The sequence below is a fragment of the Hyperolius riggenbachi genome, chromosome 4 (assembly GCF_040937935.1).
Source record: "Hyperolius riggenbachi isolate aHypRig1 chromosome 4, aHypRig1.pri, whole genome shotgun sequence".
NCBI lineage: Eukaryota > Metazoa > Chordata > Amphibia > Anura > Hyperoliidae > Hyperolius > Hyperolius riggenbachi.
The window spans coordinates 461,031,124-461,049,663 of record NC_090649.1 but is presented as its reverse complement, the minus strand read 5'-3'; the positions used below and the strand labels follow the sequence as shown (position 1 = coordinate 461,049,663).

At 46.3% G+C, this 18,540-nt stretch overlaps 1 protein-coding gene across 1 annotated transcript in view; it reads right to left on the bottom strand.

Moving 5' to 3' along the window:
- Positions 1-597: 597 nt before the first annotated feature.
- The window catches only part of ACBD3 (acyl-CoA binding domain containing 3), a 58,179-nt gene continuing 40,236 nt past the window's right edge, over positions 598-18,540 (bottom strand). Inside the window, exons 5-8 of the mRNA XM_068232821.1 lie at positions 15,845-16,019; positions 14,173-14,374; positions 9,861-10,145; positions 598-6,480 (exon numbers count right to left, since the gene is read on the bottom strand). Coding sequence (XP_068088922.1) covers positions 6,269-6,480; positions 9,861-10,145; positions 14,173-14,374; positions 15,845-16,019 — 874 coding nt within the window. The 3' untranslated portion in view covers positions 598-6,268. The remainder of the gene's footprint in view (positions 6,481-9,860; positions 10,146-14,172; positions 14,375-15,844; positions 16,020-18,540) is intronic.

Here is an 18,540-nt window from a genome sequence, read left to right as displayed (position 1 = left end):
TAAAAGTCATACAAGATGGAACTCTGCTATTAGAACAGATCTTATTGATGATCTACAGGTTTATCCACATCTCTCTGTTAATTTAATCTAGCCTTAGGGTGTAACTCATTGGGCAGTACTTCCAGACTGCAAAAACAACCTTGACTACAGGCATCTGTGCTTGTTGCCCATGGCCACGAGTCAGGCCTGGAACCCACTAAAACCCACTCCCAAAAAGTCTATCACAAATCGCTATTAATTGTATTTTGCGCTTTCTAGTGGGTTTCAGACCTGGTGTTGTATTTGGGCTAATGTAATCTAATAATCCCTAAAATAATTTTGAAAGAAGTGGAGTAAGAAACTCAGTGGCCAATTACAGTCCTGCATGTGTACTCATATTTTCCCCACTGTAATACTAACACGCATTTTCAGGAGAACCAAGTCATGTTCTCATACCAGGAAATCCGATGCGGAGGAACAGATTTCTTGTGACTATGGACATCCATCAAAAATGTACAACATGAAATACTAATTTCTACTGGCTGTAGTTTGCTGGTTTGTGTGAGGCGTTCCTGACTACCAAACTCACCCAACACAAAAACTGTATGACTTCCATCATGCCATTGAAAGGAAATTTTGATTTTAATGATTATAAACATTTTGTATCATAACTAAAATTTACAGTGTATGACAATCCTCCTGGTGAGACAACAAACAGATGAGATAATATAATACACACAAGAAAATGTGCAGAGAAAGGTCATCATATGGTTAAATAGAATATATCAGATCATATGTTAAATTGCACTTAGACTGTGTTACAGACCAGCTGGGTAAGGGGGTCAGAAAGGGAGGTTTCGGAGCAGCTGGTGCAGGGGTCTGATGGGAGGTCATAGAGCAGCAGGGCAAGAGGGTCAGATGGAAGGTCGCAGAACAGCCGTTGGAAGGGGATTGCATGGGAAGTCGGGGGGGGGGGGGGGGGGTCGCAGGGAATCTGTTTGGCAAAGGTGTCTGTCTGAGAGGTTGAGGAGAAGCCAAGGTGGGGGGGGGGGGGGGGGGGGTTCAGCCAGAGCAGCTGGTTGAAGGGGTCAGACAAGAAGTCAAGGAGCAGATAGGGGAAGGGGAGTAGCTGGGGGAGCGAGTCAAACAGGAAGTCACAGAGCAGAATAGTCATCTCAGCTGGAGAGAAGAGGCAAAATATTTTGCAGAGGTGATCAGTCAATGACATGCTATTAATTGGACAAACTACTGCATAAAATGTAATCATGTTAGAAATATTAGCATTTCAATGACCTTCCTATACTGGTAGTCTAGTGTGAAAACAGCTGTTCCTGTCCAAGAAATGTATACACCGTATTTCTTCAGGCTTTTACAGCAAAAAAAACCCTATGCTATGATCACATGGCCAGAAATACTACACCAACCTTTTCATCATGGAGAGTCTCTTCCATTACCCCTCTTCTACCACCAGGTGGCTCTGCACTGCTGACGCTTTCTTCTGAGTCCCCTACTGCAAGCAGTAGTGTCATAACACTAGAAACAAGCATGAAGCTAATCTTGTCGGATCTGACAATAATGCCAGAAACACCTCATCTGCTGCATGCTTGTTTTGGAGCTGTGGCTAAAAGTATTGAGTCTAGGTATTGATTCCCCCAATCATGCCTGGAGAACAACTCCCGGTACTTTTCCGTTAGTTGGGCACATCCACTAGGTGGCGTTAATTACTATTCCCCCTCCAGGCCGCCATGGATAGTAAGGAAAGATGTAATTCTGGTGGAGTTTTATCGCCACCTAGTGGATGCACCCGGCTAACGGAAAAGTACCCAACTCCCAGCAGCAGCCATTGCGTCATGCGGAGCCCAAAGAACGTCTTTGTGCACCAGACAGTGAAGCATACCCAGGTGACAACCAGCCATCCAATTGGTAAGCAGTGTCACCTGATGCAGAATTGGATTGGAAGCCAGCGAATGGTTGCTCGCTGGCTTCTACAGTGTGTGGATGGGTGGGGCCAGCACTGCTATTCTATATGTAGCCCGTCAATATTTAAAGGTGCAGTGGGCCACATCTAAGTTATGCATTTTATGTTTAGAGGGCCAGTGAAAAAGCCTCGGGGGGCTGCAGTTTGAGAACCACTGCCTGATTACTTAGGGAATTGCCTGCGACTTGCTTGTGCATGGCTGCAATGCTGCAGTATCTTCCAGGATGGACAAGAGCACACTATTAATACTGTACTGGCATTAACTGGTGAGACCTATGCTTTCTGTGCAAGCTGTTACATGATTATTGCATGCAAATCCCTGCCTATTGAGCACTGAGCATTTTGATCTAGCTTAGACATTGCCTGTGCTCACTTGTTGAAGCTTTGAAAAGAAGAAATGACTCCCAATTATTGATGGAATTAAGATATAGTACTATAGTATAGTTTGTGTGCTTGAGTATGACCATTTCTGATATAGTAAACCACTTTTCCTGGTTCCTTGGTGTTTACTATAAAGGGATTCTACTTTAGTCTGTTTTTAGTCCTTATTGCTTGAGCTTAGTTGAGAGGAACTGCACCCAGGGGCCATATGATGGCTTGAAGCATCCAGCTGCAGTGTACAATGTCAAGTAGCAGGTGAGTGAAGGCTGGCACTGTATATAGGATCAATGGTGGCTGACAGCTATGACATTAGAACCTTCCCAAGCTTACTGCGAGGATCAGGCGGTGACTCGCACATTAAAAACGTTTTAAATTTCATAAACAAATCATGAAGCAAATCATTAATGGGAACATAGAAAATCTGCGTGCAATTCTGAAGTTACAGTAAAGTTTCAAATATCAGGAACAGGATATGTGTAACTTTCCAGCAGGCATGGGCTCATGAGTACTTACGAGTCCCTAAGGACTTAAATTCGTGATTTAAATGAGGCTTCATTACCTCAGGTGTGCAGCTGGATCTGAAGGGGTTAGTTACCCAGAATTCCATTATCCTGCCTGCGCTCCAAACAGCTTACACACATCCTATTGGATGCGCTGCAAGCCTCACTATGCGCACTTCCTCCTTCAAGCTGGAAGGAAGTGCGCAGTGGTGAGGCTTACAATGCGTCCAAAAGGACGTGCACGCTATTTGGAGCGCAGGAAGGACGACGGACTGATGGGTAAACCACCCCTTCAGATCCAGCCGCACACCTGAGGCAATTAAGCCTCATTTAAATCACGAATTCGAGTCCCTCTCACCTCAGGTTCACTTTAACTATACCTAAGCTCAGGGGTGTCAAACTCACACACAGAGTAGGCCGAAATTGAACTGGGATCAAGTCGTGGCCACTGCCCTACATAATAGTCTACTGGTGATTTGTTGCCCCCCCCCCCTCCCTCTCCTATACAGTTCCCTGGTGTCTAGTGGCCCCCTCCCTTATAAAAGTTCCCTGGTGTTTAGAAGCCTCTTCCCTCTGCTATACTGCTGCAGCGCCATGCAGAACACTCCCAGGCATGGGACCATGAGCCGCATGTGCGCACACCAATGCGTACGCAGAAGCCGCAGACCCATCAAGTAGGTAGCTGCTGAAGGGAAGTGGAAGTCTCTGGATCCTAATGAGACTTCTCGTTCCAGCACTGGGACCCCTGATCAGTGCGCTGCCTGAGGAGGTGCAGTAGCAGCCATCCCATTCGTGCTTCAGCAAAAATAGCCACGCCTGATCAGATCTTTTCTAGTGTGTGGACACCTTGCACCTGCGCAGTAGAGCGGAGCCGTTCGGGTTAGGCTGTTTCCTCCAAAGCCAGAGCGGAAAAGCTTCTACAGTGCCGACAAGCCCTTGTCAGTGGACTTTCGGGAGTTTCACCGCTGGAATGGGGGTGAAGGGAAGCCTCTTTAGGAACCAGAGGCTTCCCCCTCCCGAGGTAAGTACCCCCCAGGGGCTCTTTTCACTTCAGGATCACTTTAAAGCCCATTCATTTCAGCTCTACACATTATGTTTAGGTTTTAAACATTAACACAAGCTATAAATAATCATAACACAAACTGTGAGATTGTAAGTGTGAAAGCTGCTTCCTGTTAATCAGTTTGTGCAGGTGTAGAAAATAAGTAACAATTACGGCTGCTCTGCCCAGCTAATATCTCATGCAGGAGAAAAGAGTGCAAAGTGTTTACTGCAAATACCACAAACCTGCAGCTTAGTGCAAATTGGGATGGAAAAGTAATTTAATACCAATTTCAAGGGGAGAAACAAATGTTATTTAACAACTGGATATTATTGTGGGTGGAGCTAGGGATGGCCAATGAGATGCTAATAATGCTGAATTAATACGAATAGTAATCAGCCTAGGAGAAGAGCAATCCAATGCATCATTTCCAAGCTTCACACAAGTTATTAACATCTCATTGTCCATTGTTTTCTATTACTGTCTGGTGTCCCAGTCTGAAAATCTCCATCACTTCTGAGGGTGGCATAGTGGACAGCACTCTCTCCTTGCAGCGCTGGGTTCCCAGTTCAAATCACTGCCAGGTCACTATCAGCTCGGAGTTTGTATGTTCTCCCTGTGTCTGCGTGGGTTTCCTCCGGGCACTCCGGTTTCCTCCCACAACCCAAAAACATACATTTGAGTTAATTGGCTTCGCCCAAAAAAATGGCCCTAGACTATGATGGAGATATGACTATGGTAGGGATAAGATTGTGAGTTCCTCTGAGGACAGTCAGTGACATGACTATATACAGCGCTGCAGAAGATGTCGGTGCTATATAAATACCTAATAACTATCTCCAGACAAGTAGAAAAACCTTGAAAGCTGTAAGAAATGTAAAAAGAAAATAATTTTTTTTTTTGCAGAATGGGAAAGTTAGAATCCCAGCTAGTTTTTCCTCCTGCCCCTGGGATACTAGAATAGTTTAGGTGAGCCAGCAAGAAAGACCATAGGGAACCAGTTCTCCAATCACAGTACTGTCTACAACTCAAAGCATTCTAATTGGCCGAACACCGGGGGGGGGGGGGGGGGTGTATTATAACTACAAACTATCGGAAACCTAGCAGTTCCAGAGGGTGCTGTCCAACCAATCACGTCAGCGGAATTTCCCAATGGACTCTCTCTCTGGCTCATCTCAACCATACTAGCTCCAAGATTTGTGCATTATATATACATAAGTTTATAGCTATTCAAGAGAAAATGGAATTTCAAAAACAAGTACAATACCGCTTCAGAGTATTTTTGTAACCTACCCGATCGACTTTCCAGTCTTTGTGTTTACAGCAAATGTGAACTCAGAACCAACATTCTGTGCAAACTCGATGTGGGCCGTACAATCACACGTGACAGGAAGGGGGTGGGGAAATAATAAAACAACGCGTGTTCAGAATATTAGAGAATAATTATTATTACAAATCGCAGTTAATAACGATTAATATTAGACTCTCAAGGTACATAGGATCATTTAATTTCCGTACCAGAAAGGTTAAGAAGCGTCAGAATATAAAACTCGTCTGACGAAAACAGAATTAATAATATCTGGGGGGGGATATCACAATTAGGCTGTACATCGGTTTCATACAATCATTACGGGTTACATTGGAGACGAGAGTGACGGGTAGATCTCAATCAATCATGCATCGTGGAGGATAGTCTGCCTGTTACGCTATCCTGCCCGATCTATACAGGCAACATTAAATTAAGGAAACACTCCATCTCCGTACAGCAAGTGCTATGAAACCTCCCCTGAAGTAAATCGCCATCCACGTTTGTAAGTCTACATCTGAGTCCACCAGAAAAGCAGCCACCTCACATCAGAGGGGGGGAAAAAAAACAGCCGTCTCACCCCCCTCAATACCTCTCCCATTTTGTGTCTGTTCAATATGGAGCTTCCAGGAGATCAAGATGTCCACTTTCTGATCAGTTGTCTTCACATAGGGGACGTTATAGATACCAACACAAAAAAAAAATAGACAGGAAACCCTTCAGCAGCTGATGACTATATATCCATGCTGGACATCCTCCTCATCCTTTCGCAGATCAGGAAACTCACAAGAGGGCAAAATGCAAGAGTAAAATAATGCAGGGGCATTAGAAAACTTCCAGAGAGGGGGAAGACAGGATGTCTGTGGTGCAACTAAACTGTAGCGCCGCACCCTTCCGCTGCTTGAGGCCAGATGACAACAAAACATTTAGGTCACGGTGGGCGGAGTTAGTGTTGCACTAGGTAGGTTTCGGCCACCGCATGGTCAGGAAGATGAGAGAGAGGACATTGATTGACGGGATCCAGCAAAAAGTGATCTGCTTGCTGCTGCCTTTGGCCCTCCCGCTGCCTGCAGTCCCCCCCTTTATCTAGTATAGTACACTCTGTAGTAGACAGACTTAGACCTCCACAAGGAGTAAGAGTTGTCAAATTTGAGCAGGTAGACCCCCCTGCCAGGGTATTGGTGACTGCCGGCGTAAACCTCCTCGTGACAATCCCGCCTGTAGACCGGTACTATTTCGTCCACCTGTGGCTTGTTGGCATTCTTTTTGGCTTTCTCTGCGTTGTTTGGGTTCTCTGCGTGAAAGAGAAAAGACGAGGATTACAGAGGCACATCAAAGTGGATTCATTATTTACAAGACTCGCAAAACATTTTAGAATGTAAAAATACATGAGTACCCGAACAAATAACTTATCGTTTGTCCCATAGTAAAATGCACCATACATTATTTTTTCCTGTCACTTACAGTAGCTTGAAATATCTGAAAGGGAGATTCTCAACATTTACTTTAATCTTTACAAAAGCACTATACAAAAATGCCAGCCTTTCTACTCATTTGCACACGATTTTGACAGTTGGACTGACCGAAATCCCTCATGAGCAGATGTACTAGTCTAAAAACTTGTCAGATGTTTACTTCTGGTTGTTAAAGGGAACCTGAGGCGAAAAGCGTCTCAGGTTCCATACTCACCTGGGGCTTCCTTAAGTCCCTTTAAAGGGAATCTAAACTAAGAGGGATATGGATGTTTCCTTTTAAACAATACCATTTGCATGGCAGTCCTGCTGATCTCTTTGGCTGCAGTAATGGCTGAATCACAAACCTGAAACAAGCATGCAGCTAATCCAGTCTGACTTTAGCCAGAGCACCTGATCTGCATGCTTGTTGAGGGGCTGTGACTAAAAGTATTTGTGACAGGATCAGCAGGGGAGTCAGGCAACTGGTATTATTTTAAAAGGAAAAATCCAAATCCTTCTCAGTTTAGGTTCCCTTTATGGCCCTCGCCGTCTCCCTGGGTGGCTTCTGTCCCCCACAATTAAGCCCGAAAGGCTGACCGAGTCCCGATTCATTGTACATGCACAGCCCGGCATGCTTCACTCCCCCCAACCCCTCGCAAGCTCGCCTTTCCAGCACTGGGAAGCTAAAAATCTGTTCGACAAGGGCTTGCTGAACAGGTTTGTGCAGCCATGTTTCCATCTGTGAACGAGCGCAGGTGGAAGACAGCTTGCCAATAGCACGCTCGTGCACGATCAGCTCCATACCAATGCGCAGGCTGTCAGATTCTCAGATAGCCCCATTGCTATCAGATTGTAAAAATGCTGCAAACTGTGGATATGTTGGTTGGTCTCGTCTCAGGGCTGGTGCACACCAAGCGTCTGAGCGCTATTTAAAATGCTAGTGCTTCGAAAAGTGCTTGGCTAATGTATTTGTATGGGATGGAGCACACCAGAGCGATGTGTTTTTCTTCTAAAGGCAAATGCGGGTCATGCAGCATTTTGGAAGGCCTCAATGTTAAGTATAGGAAAAGTGGAAAATCGCTCTAAACAATGCTAGAACAGAGCAATTTTTCAAGTTTTTTTTTTTTTATAAAAGCTGTTCACTTCCAGCTCAAACTGTAAAAACAAATAAAATAAAAATTGCTGTGACAAAAATTGCCAGGCATACCCAGAAAATCGCTAGGCACTTGCCTGAAAACACAGAAAAATCGGTACAAAAAAACGCTTAGCGTTTACTATTACGCTACCGCTTTTAGGTGTGCACTAGCCCTCAGTCACACATGTGCAGTAAGCATGTAGCTGTCTGAATGGTAAGTCACCGATTGATAACATACAGAACTGACAAAGCACAGCTGTAGCAAGAGATACCTTTGTTTGGCTAACAAAATACTTTACCAGAAGGTTCTATGGGATCCAGAGCACAAGCAGCTCCCTGCAGCCATTTCCCATTACACATGTACGAGGACCATCGCCCCCAGGGATAGGGACTCCATCCCTCAGGAAACCGTTCAGCCAGAGTGCTGTACAGATGTGTTGCTAGCCTACAGCCTAGCAATGCATTCTGTTGCTATGGAGGCTTCTAGATATTTTTACACTGCCAAAAAAGAGAGGCAGCCTCCGTAGAAGCGCAAGACGCGCGAAACGGCCGTAAGGCTCTGCACCCTCCGCACCCACCAATGGTATGTGTCTTAGAATTTTGACTTTTGTATGGACAATGTCATTTCGTTTTATTACAAGTCTGGATTAAAGTATATGACAGCAGTGCCGGTTTCCTCCCTCTCTTTTTTGGCATATAGATACAACTTCTACCTGAGCACGCTGAAGATATACAATATACAGCGCATACGTTTTAGCATTGGACTGTGTTGCCCTCCCCCCCTCCTCCCTCCGCGGACAGCACACGGACAGTGCAGTGCCAGCATTTCTTCTTTTTTTCTTCCACCTATATGACATATTTTTAAACTGTATTCAAATAAGGGCTGGGACCCACTAGAACGATTTTGGCAGCGTCTTCGCATCGTCGACAATAATGCCGATTCCAAAAAACGCTAAGCAAATGTATTTAAATGGTGGGGAACCCACTAGTGCAATTGTGATTAGGGTTAATTGCAAAAACATGAAGCGTTTTTGGTGCATTTGCGCTCAATGCAAAGAACTGCAAAAATCACATTTCAAAGCGATTTTGCAGTGATTTGGGAGCCGAACATTTTGATTTTCAAATGTAAAGTTAGTAATACTTCATGTCCGAATGTCCAGCATTCACTCTTAGCCCCACCCCCTAGCAGAAGAGGTCACAGGCGCTTCTCTGATTGGTTCTAGGGAAGCTCCTATGACCTCTTCTGCTAGGGGGCGGGGCGAAGGACAATAGCCAGACATCAGGACACTTGGTTAAGTATAATAAAGTTTATTTTAAAATAAAAACCGCTAATCGGAACTGTATAGCTCGTCAAATCGCTGTGTAATGCTAATTGGCTAATCGCAATTGGCCTAGGAGTCGCTGTACAGTGTTTGCGCAATTTAAAAGTGCTTTTTCTTTGTTGGGCCTGTATTTCTGTATTGATCATGTAAAGAAGCACCATTAGATGCCTTGGACAGCTGGCTGTACTGCTGCTAGGGTGTACTTTGCAGAAACTGTACAGCCTTCCCAAAGAAATAAACAGAGGCTTGATCTGCAACTTAAACTGTGGTGAAAATAATGTAATGAACAAAACTGCATTTTTTTTATATGTTAATTTACAAATTATTTAGTCAGTGTTTGCCCACTGTTGTAAAATATTGGGTCTCCCGATTTGCCTTCTGAAGTTAATCACAAGCAGAAACATCTTCAGTACTGGCTGGTGATCTGTATGGAATGTTCATTTACTGGGCGTGCAATGCACAGAGGGAGAACTTGTTGGAAAAAGCCATCATTTCCCACAATGCAAAGAGGTTCGCAGACAGCAAACTATCAGTATCATGATGATGGCTTGCACCCGCCCAGTAGCATGGAACAGACTGGGCTTGGCTTTATCTGCCTAGCATGTGATGCCTCGGGGAGGGGATGAGGCAGGAGCAGGTATGAGGGTAGTATTTAGGGCAACTGTGCTTTGTAAGTAGTTACCCTTTAACTGGGTACCCCCTCTTTAGATCTGTTCTAAGAGGACAATATGAGAACCCAAACCCGATGCTTGTGTCAACCAACCTTCTTCCTCCTCCTCGTCCTCGCTGGACTCGCTGACGTGCACACTGACCGCCGTGTTCGGGGAATCTGTCCATTCAAAGTAAACCCCAAAACCAATGTCAAAATTATCTGTGGCAAACTCCCAGAAGAGGTAGGACCCCTCGTCGTGTGTGGGGACTCGCACTGTGACCACCTCGCCCCGCCCCACTGTGATCACCGAGTCTGCGTCCTGACGGATCTTCTCCTTGAAGTCTTTAATCTGCGGCCGCGTCCACATGGAGGGAGCGGCGATCACCGGCGTGGTCTCTGCAACACAGAACCAAAAACACCAGCTTGAAAAGTGTTGATAACATTTGCCATAACTAACTGGAATATCCGTGTTGAGTTGTACTTACCTGGGACTTCGAGTGGTCCCACGCAGACGTCCTGTGCCCGCGCAGCCACTCACTGATGCTCCAGTCCCCGCCTCACTTCCGGAATTTGTGACTTAAGTCAGAAACCCACTTCGCCTGCATGGCCGTGTCCTCGCTCCCGCTGACGCCTCCATGAGTGTACTGCGTAGGCCCAGTATAGTCTGCGCCTGTGCAGTATGCTCCGGGTGACGTCAGCAGGAGCGAGAACACGGCCGTGCAGGCGCAGTGGTTTTCCGACTTTAAAGTCGGAAATTCCGGAAGTGGACCGGAGCATCGGTGAATGGCTGCACGGGCACAGGACATCTGCGAGGGACCATTAGAAGCCCCAGGTAAGTTCAACTTTTTTTTCTGTTTTTTTTTTTGTTTCTTGCTTTCTAATTGTACACCATCGATGATTACAAGACCTTATTTGCAAAAATAAAAATAATATACCCTCATGGCATACATATTTAAAAAGCCAGGTTCTTAAGGTGACAATATATGTTTTTTATTTTACATTCTGTCACTTTAAATTTTCGCATATTCTGTACCAAAATGAAAACAATTTCTTTTGATTCAGTTTGTGACTAAAAAGAGTACACAAGCCTCAACTCCAAAACTCTTTACACTCTATTCTACTACTAATCATGGTTAATATGATACCACATATGTCTCTTGTTTTGCAAAAACTTTCCCAAGTTTGATCATAATTTTAAAAATGACATTTTTATGTTTGATTGAGTTTATCCCTACCTATTTTTTAAGTGACGTGGGTCCAAGCTTTAAAGAGAACCCGAGGTGGGTTTCGGACATCAATATTGGGACAAAGAGGCACATTCTGCATACAATGCCCAGCCTCTGTGTCCTTACAGTGTCCCCCCAGTCTCTGCTGTCCCCATTATAATAACCGTCAGGCTAGCGACACGCAATTGTCGCTAGTTGGCTGTTTACCCTTTGGCTGCCACTCAGCGCCTCTCCCCTGTCTCCTCTATAGCGCGGCTCCCCACCTGTGTCCCCTCCCCGCCTCTGTAAGCCAATTAGAGGAAGCATACAGAGGCGGGGAGGGACACAGACGGGGAGCCGCGCTATAGAGGAGGCGGGGGAGCGGCGCTGAGTGGCAGTCAAAAGGTAAACAGCCAACTAGCGAGAATCTGCTTTTTTTTATAATGCAGGACAGCAGAGCACGGGAGGAGACTGGGGGGACACTAAGGACACAGAGGCTGGGCACTGTATGCAGAATGTGCCTCTGTGTCCTAATATTGATATCAGAAACCCACCTCGGGTTCTCTTTAAAGAGACTCTGAAGCCTCCCCAAAACACTTTTTACTTTACAACCTTGTTAAGCATGAATGCCCTACCGCAAAAGCTGCATCCCCGCGGCTGAAGTCTCGATTAATCCCCCCCAAAATCCCGGGGCAAAAATCCACGACTTTCCAGGTCGTGGATTTTGCTGCCCGGGGAGGCAGAGCTTTGGGCTGTAGCTCCACCTCCAGTTCAATCTGCGCCGATCGTGCCCCTCCCCGCCCCTCAGTGAAAAAAGACAGAGGGACGGGAGGAGGCGGAGATCCGCGCAGATTGACTGAGTAGAGGCAGAGCTACTGCTCAAAGCTCTGCCTCTATGCGGAAGTGATCCCTGAATCTTTCCCAGGGGATTGCAGGGGGATAGATTGAGACTGCAGCCACGGAGATGCGGCGTTTCAGGTAGGGCATTCATGCTTAACAGGATTGTGAAGTAAAACAGTGATTTGGGGAGGCTTCAGACTCTCTTTAAGACACCAAAAATCTATTCTACAACTTGTCACGGTTAAAATACCACATGTGCCTCATTTAGTAACAAACTGGTGGTGCACTGTCCACAACTACACTGGACAAATATATCCCTCCAGTTGTCTTTAAGTAGTTAAAGTGTTCTTAAAGGCGGCCATACATTATCAATTTTGCGGCCTAATTGAACATCTGATTCGTTAATTTTATTGAATAGGATGAAAATAGGTGCCCAAACAAGCATGCCCGATTCTGTCTGAAATCGGTCAAATGTCTCGATCGAGCATGCTGGAAAATGTGGTCAATCAGATGTACATACACTGCAGACATATTTACAACAGATATCAGCATGAAACCTTTTGGAAATTGTCTTAGCGCACAACGATTTGGGGTAGGACCAATTTCATATCATTATAGAGGTATATATGACATTGGGTCTCTTTCACACAGTGTATGCCTAAGACAAAAAATGCATTATTTCTTCATGAACCGGTTCAAGTTTTTGCACGTGCATTTTTCATGCAGGTTTGCATTTTAATCCGCTATTATAACATTTAACTGAATGTAAAAAATGCAGCATGAATAATTTTTTAAAAAAAAGGTAATGTGGCATGAAAATTTTTTTTGTAAAAGTCTGAAAGTTAATGTTTTCTTCCCACAGAACACCACATGCTAGTTGTTTTTAAAGGGAAGGTTCAGGGACGCTGTGAAAAAAACAAAAATCCAAATCCACTTACCTGGGGCTTCCTCCAGCCCGTGGCAGGCAGGAGGTGCACTCGTCGCGGCTCCGCAGGCTCCCGGTCTCCTCCGGTGGCGCGCCCGACCTGGCCAGGCCGGCTGCCAGGTCGGGCTCTTCTGCGCTCCAATGTGCGGCTCACTGGTGCGCGCTGACGTCATCGGACATCCTCCAGGCTGTTCTGAGCCTGCGCAGTACAGCCCGGAGGACGTCCGATGACGTCAGCGCGCACCAGTGAGCCGCACATTGGAGCGCAGAAGAGCCCGACCTGGCAGCTGGCCTGGCCAGGTCGGGCGCGCCACCGGAGGAGACCGGGAACCTGCGGAGCCGCGACGAGGGCACCTCCTGCCTGCCACGGGCTGGAGGAAGCCCCAGGTAAGTGGATTTGGATTTTTATTTTTTTCACAGCATCCCTGAACCTTCCCTTTAACGTTTTGGAGACCGATGTAGTTTGAATCTACGTCCAGCAGGTGGTGCTGCCGCCCTGACTGGACGTAGATTCAACGTCTACGATAACGAACTGTCCCGACGCCATTTTGCACACCGGAGAGGGGAGATTAAGCTATCATATGACAGCTGACATCTCCCCTCAGTGATCAGAAGTTATCGCGTATGGCTTCTGATCACGTGATCACTATGATCGCTTACAGAGCTGTGATGGTGGGGGGGGGGGGGGCTCTGGGGAGAAGAGGATCCACTCACCTTCCTGCCGTTCCCCCCTGCTCTGGCCGGCATCCCTATCGATGCTAAGTGCCGGGTTACGGCCTGATGACGTCATCAAACCGCGACCCGGAACTTAGCGTCAGTACAGCGGGGAAGCCAGCGAGAGCTGAGGTGTCCACAGCTGCTCATCGCTGGAGCCTGGGAGGTGAGTAAACGCATCTGGCGAAAGGGGGGATATCTGGAGGCAGGTGGGACATAGCCCAGTAAACCCCAGCAGGGATCCAGCTGCCTGCCCCGCCCCGCATCCCCACCCTGCATGTAAAATGCCTGGTCCTTAAGGGGGGGTAGGCAGCCGGTCCCGAAGGGGTTAAGGAGTACCTGTCTAGAAAAAAGTGCCCCATTTAGATACTTACCTCAGATGGAAGCCTTAGGATAATGGAGATGCTTCCACATGTCCCTCACCTCCACCAATCCAGCGCTGAAAGGTGAGCACGTCTGCACTTTTATGCGTAAATGCCCCATGTCTGTGCAGCAGCATGGAGCCGCTCATGCTCAGCTTTTTTTTTTTAGGCCAAGCGGCTCATTGCTACTGAAGGCATCCTGCACCTGCGCAGTGCAGTCTCAGACTTCCAGTGCTGAATCGGTGGTCCTCCAGATGCTTTCCATTACTCACATTTTGCTCCAACACTGGATGCACTTGCAAAGTTATGTGCAAGCACAGAGGGTCAAAGAGCCCTTGGGCTGTAGATTTGGCAGTGAGAAGGGTCTGCTCACTCACCTTTCGGCCCATTCTCCAGAATATCATCTAGGGGGTCGAGCTCCTGCTCCGTCTCTGTGTTGTCTATGTGGGGGTGACTCTGACCGTTCACAGAGGGGGCTTCTCCAGCTGCCATTGCGCTTACAACATTCGCCTTGGCGGGAGAATTCACCGGGGATCCGCCTCCTGCAAGGGCCGCCTCCTGCTGCTTCTGTAGGGCAGCCTGCAAGATGGGATACAAAGTCATATGTGATATATACTACATAGCAACAACAATGGGCTGAAGTATCGACACAGGTGCAGAGGAAAAACTAGCAACCATTTGATATCAGCTGACTTAAAGACTCCATGTACGAATCTATCAATACAATAGTAGTTTTTTTTTTGAACAGTAAAAATGTATTGATTTTTTACTTGAAAAGTGAACATCAAGAGAAAGGTACAGAAGTTTAATGATAAGTGCTCAAATGTTAACTGTTTGTGTTGAGAGAGGCTTTAGCAGATAAAACATTTGTATTAAAAATCTGATCACAAGACAAGAAGCAGCTGAATTCAGGCAGTTTCAGGCTCTGTGGGAGGGACTGCTGCAGCTTGGATTGCATCGTCCTGTTCTTCAGAATGTGAGAGAATGCACAGACTTATGCCTGAAATAAATTGTCTAGATTTACTGCCAGATTGACTAATTCCAACATGTTCGATCTGATTTCCAATCGATTTTCCATATAAGTGAACAGAAAATCGATCAGAAATCAGATCAGACATGTTGGAAATAGTTGATCTGGCAGTAAATCTGCTCGAAAATCTCATTGTGTGTACCAGGCAGAAGTCTCTCTGAAGCTCAAAACACACCATACAATCTTGGTTGTACAGATGTACCAAATCTATGTGGTAAAAGGGCTAACAGATTGAAAATACCTTGAATGATTGATTGGCTAAGCTCTTATACTACATGAAAGTGGTAAGCTTGAACAACCAAGATTGTATGGTGTGTGAAGCCTGAGATTGCCCTCGATAGCACAAGCAGTCTGCGGAGCAGGAGGTAGACGGCACATTGGCTTCTGATTCTGTATTTAAAAGTAATTTATTTGCAAAAAGCCAAGTAATGAGCTTCAAGTGGGAATACACTCAATTCATACACTTGCCCTTGTCACCACCACCAGCATTATCAGATTGTGTTACTACACTGTGTAAACAAAGTAGAAAAGTGTCTGCGGTGTCCAGGGAGGAAGCTAAGAACTTGCTCTTTTTTGTTCACTCACTAGTTAATTACAAGTCTATATGATGACTTGCAGACTTGCAGCCCAGCAGTGATATCAGCTAGCTTCAGTGAGATGTAATATGAATTCAAATGACATCAGTATCATAGTGTTTTATATTCATTTTTTACTGTGTTTTATGTTTTGATGCAACAATGTAATTTTGAGTATACTCCCCCCCCAACTTCAGCACAGAAGCTCTGCAACAAAGTGCTGCACAGGATAAGGAAAACATGGAGTAGGGAGTTAAACTTTCTGATTGGCTTCTCTGGGCCTCCTCTCCACCTCTGCATCGGACTCAATAAAGCAGGTTTAGGTTCTGCATCTTTGGCACACAGAATAAGTAATGACAGCAGGACAGGTCAGCTGATGTGCTGCAGACAGCACAGGTGATTGCTGGGAAAATACCAATGTGAGGACAGGCATAGGGGACGTACCTGTTGCTGTGCCAGCTGCACTTGGTACAGCTGCTGCATGTACTGCTGGTAGTGCTGTTCTTGCAGTTGGCGGATGAGAATCTGCTGCTGCTCGAAGTTTCCGGGGTACTGCTGTGCTGCGTACTGCTGGAACTGCACTGCCGTCTGAGAGTTCAGCGCTGCCATGATCTGCTGCCTATGGGGGAAACACAAACACAGTCATACACACTCCACCTGAAAACACCAGTCAATGGGATTCAATTCTGTGCTGGAGACTGCCATCACCTGGCCATAATAGGTACTGGTAGTCCCAGGGTATTGCCTGGAGACTGCCATTAACTGGCAATAAAAGGTACTGCTAGTCCCAGGGAACAGCCCGGAGACTACCATCTCCTGACTATAAAGGGTACTGCTAGTATAACGGAACAAAACACCAGTTCAGCCTCACGGTCCCTGGCCAGGTTAAACGTCTTTGCAACACTAAAGCCAAGTACAAACACCATACAAAAACCATTAGAAAAATCCAACGAACTACAGATTTTGTTGTATTGTAGCAAAAATTTACCCCAACAACAAGCAACTGATATCAGGCATTTTGTCCGATCCAAGCGGCAGGCCGATCAATCAACTCTTGGGCAGATACAGGGCAGACGGCCAAGTGTGTACAATACGCCACTTGGGAACCGTTTTTTTCTGTGTTCTTCAGCAATGTATTAAGTTTTGGGTTTTTTTGATAAAAAAATATAAACATCATGAAATAAATTCAGACAACTTTCTGCTTTTCCCTGCATATTGCCTGGGCTTGTAATTGTATTGTATTTTGCAGAAAAATGAAAATGCAAAGTCAGAGCATTCAAAAAATGAAGACACAACCGCGATATCCAGGAACACGTGTGCTCCCTGTTGTAAGCTTTGTACATACCTCCAATTTTGACCCCATCCATGTAGTACGAGGGATTCTGAATACTACGAGTAGATTGTGTAGGGTAAACTCTCATACTGCATGGAAGTGGTAAAATTGATCAGCGATTGGCCAATGAAATTGAAGGTGTTTACCAGGGTTTAATTAGACATTAAATCGTATAAAAAAAAAAAGACGGAATCGCATGTAGTAAGCAAGAGGCCTGAAGTTGATCGTCCACTGATGGACTGAGTTAGACAGGATCAACCAACTACTGGCAAATTTGATAGATTAAGATACCAGCCGGCCCCCCTACTCACTTGCACACTATTCTGTCAGTTAGACTTTTCAACTGCTGTTCAGGAAATGCTGTTGAAAACAAAGAAAAACCTGAGAATCCCCCATGAGGAGATGGGCTGGCCCAAAACCTGTCGGTTCTGTCAGATTTTAACTGCCTACTTTTTTTTGCAATAGTGGTCCTTTAACCTCCTTGGCGGTAACCCCGTGTGTGACACGGGGTAAGCCGCCGGAGGGTGCCGCTCAGGCCCTGCTGGGCCGATTTACTTAATTTTTTTTTTGCTGGACGCAGCTAGCACTTTGCTAGCTGCGCCAGCACCCCAATCGCCGCCGCCGCGCGCCCGATCGCCGCTATCCGGTGCGGCGCGCGCCCCCCCCCCCCCAGACCCCGAGCGCTGCCTGGCCAATCAGTGCCAGGCAGCGCCGAGGGGTGGATCGGGTCTCCCAATGACGTCCCGACGTCGCTGACGTCGCTGACGTCATCCCGCCCCGTCGCCATGGCGACGGGGGAAGCCCTCCAGGAAATCCCGTTCTTTGAACGGGATTTCCTGATCGCCTATCGCCGGAGGCGATCGGCGGGGCTGGGGGGATGCCGCTGAGCAGCGGCTATCATGTAGCGAGCCCTCGGCTCGCTACATGATAAAAAAAAAAAAATTAAAAAAAAACTGTTGCGCTTCCCCCTGGCGGTATTTTTCATACCGCCAAGGGGGTTAAAGAGGAAAGAAAACTGTTGAATTCAGTGGTGGGAGTGATACCAAAAATACAATATTAAGCCTGAAGCATGAACCAATGGTAATATTACTGGTACTAATGGCAGCAGAGTACGGCGCATTGCGGAATTAGCATGACCTGTGGTTACAAGAGTTACAGTCAACCCACAGACCAGCACCAAAGACCTACAACATCATCTTGCTGCAGATGGAGTCACTGTGCATCGTTCAACCATTTGGCGCACTTTACACAAGGTGATGCTGTATGCAGAGGAATAATTTTCTCCGCCCACAGCACAAACAGAGCCGCTTGAGGTGTGCTAAAGCAAATTTGGACAAGCCAGCTTCATTTTGGAATAAGGTATTGTGGACTGCTGAAACTAAAATTGAGTTATTTGGGCATAACAAGGGGCGTTATGCATGGAGGAAAAACAACACAGCATTTCAAGAAAAACACCTGCTACCTACAGTAAAATATAGTGGTGGTTCAATCATGCTGAGGGGCTGTGTGGCCAGTGCAGGGACTGGGAATCTTGCCAAGGTTCAGGGACACATGGATTCCACTCAGTATCAGCAGATTCTGGAGACCAATGTCCAAGAATCAGTGACAAAGCTGAAGCTGTCCCGGGGCTGGATCTTTCAACAAGGCAATGACCCTAAGCAGTGCTCAAAATCCACGAAGGCATTCATGCAGATGAACAAGTACAACGTTCTGGAATGGCCATCTCATTCCCCAGACCTGAACATAATTGAAAATCTGTGGTGTGAGTTAAGGAGAGCTGTCCATGCTCGGAAGCCATCAAACCTGG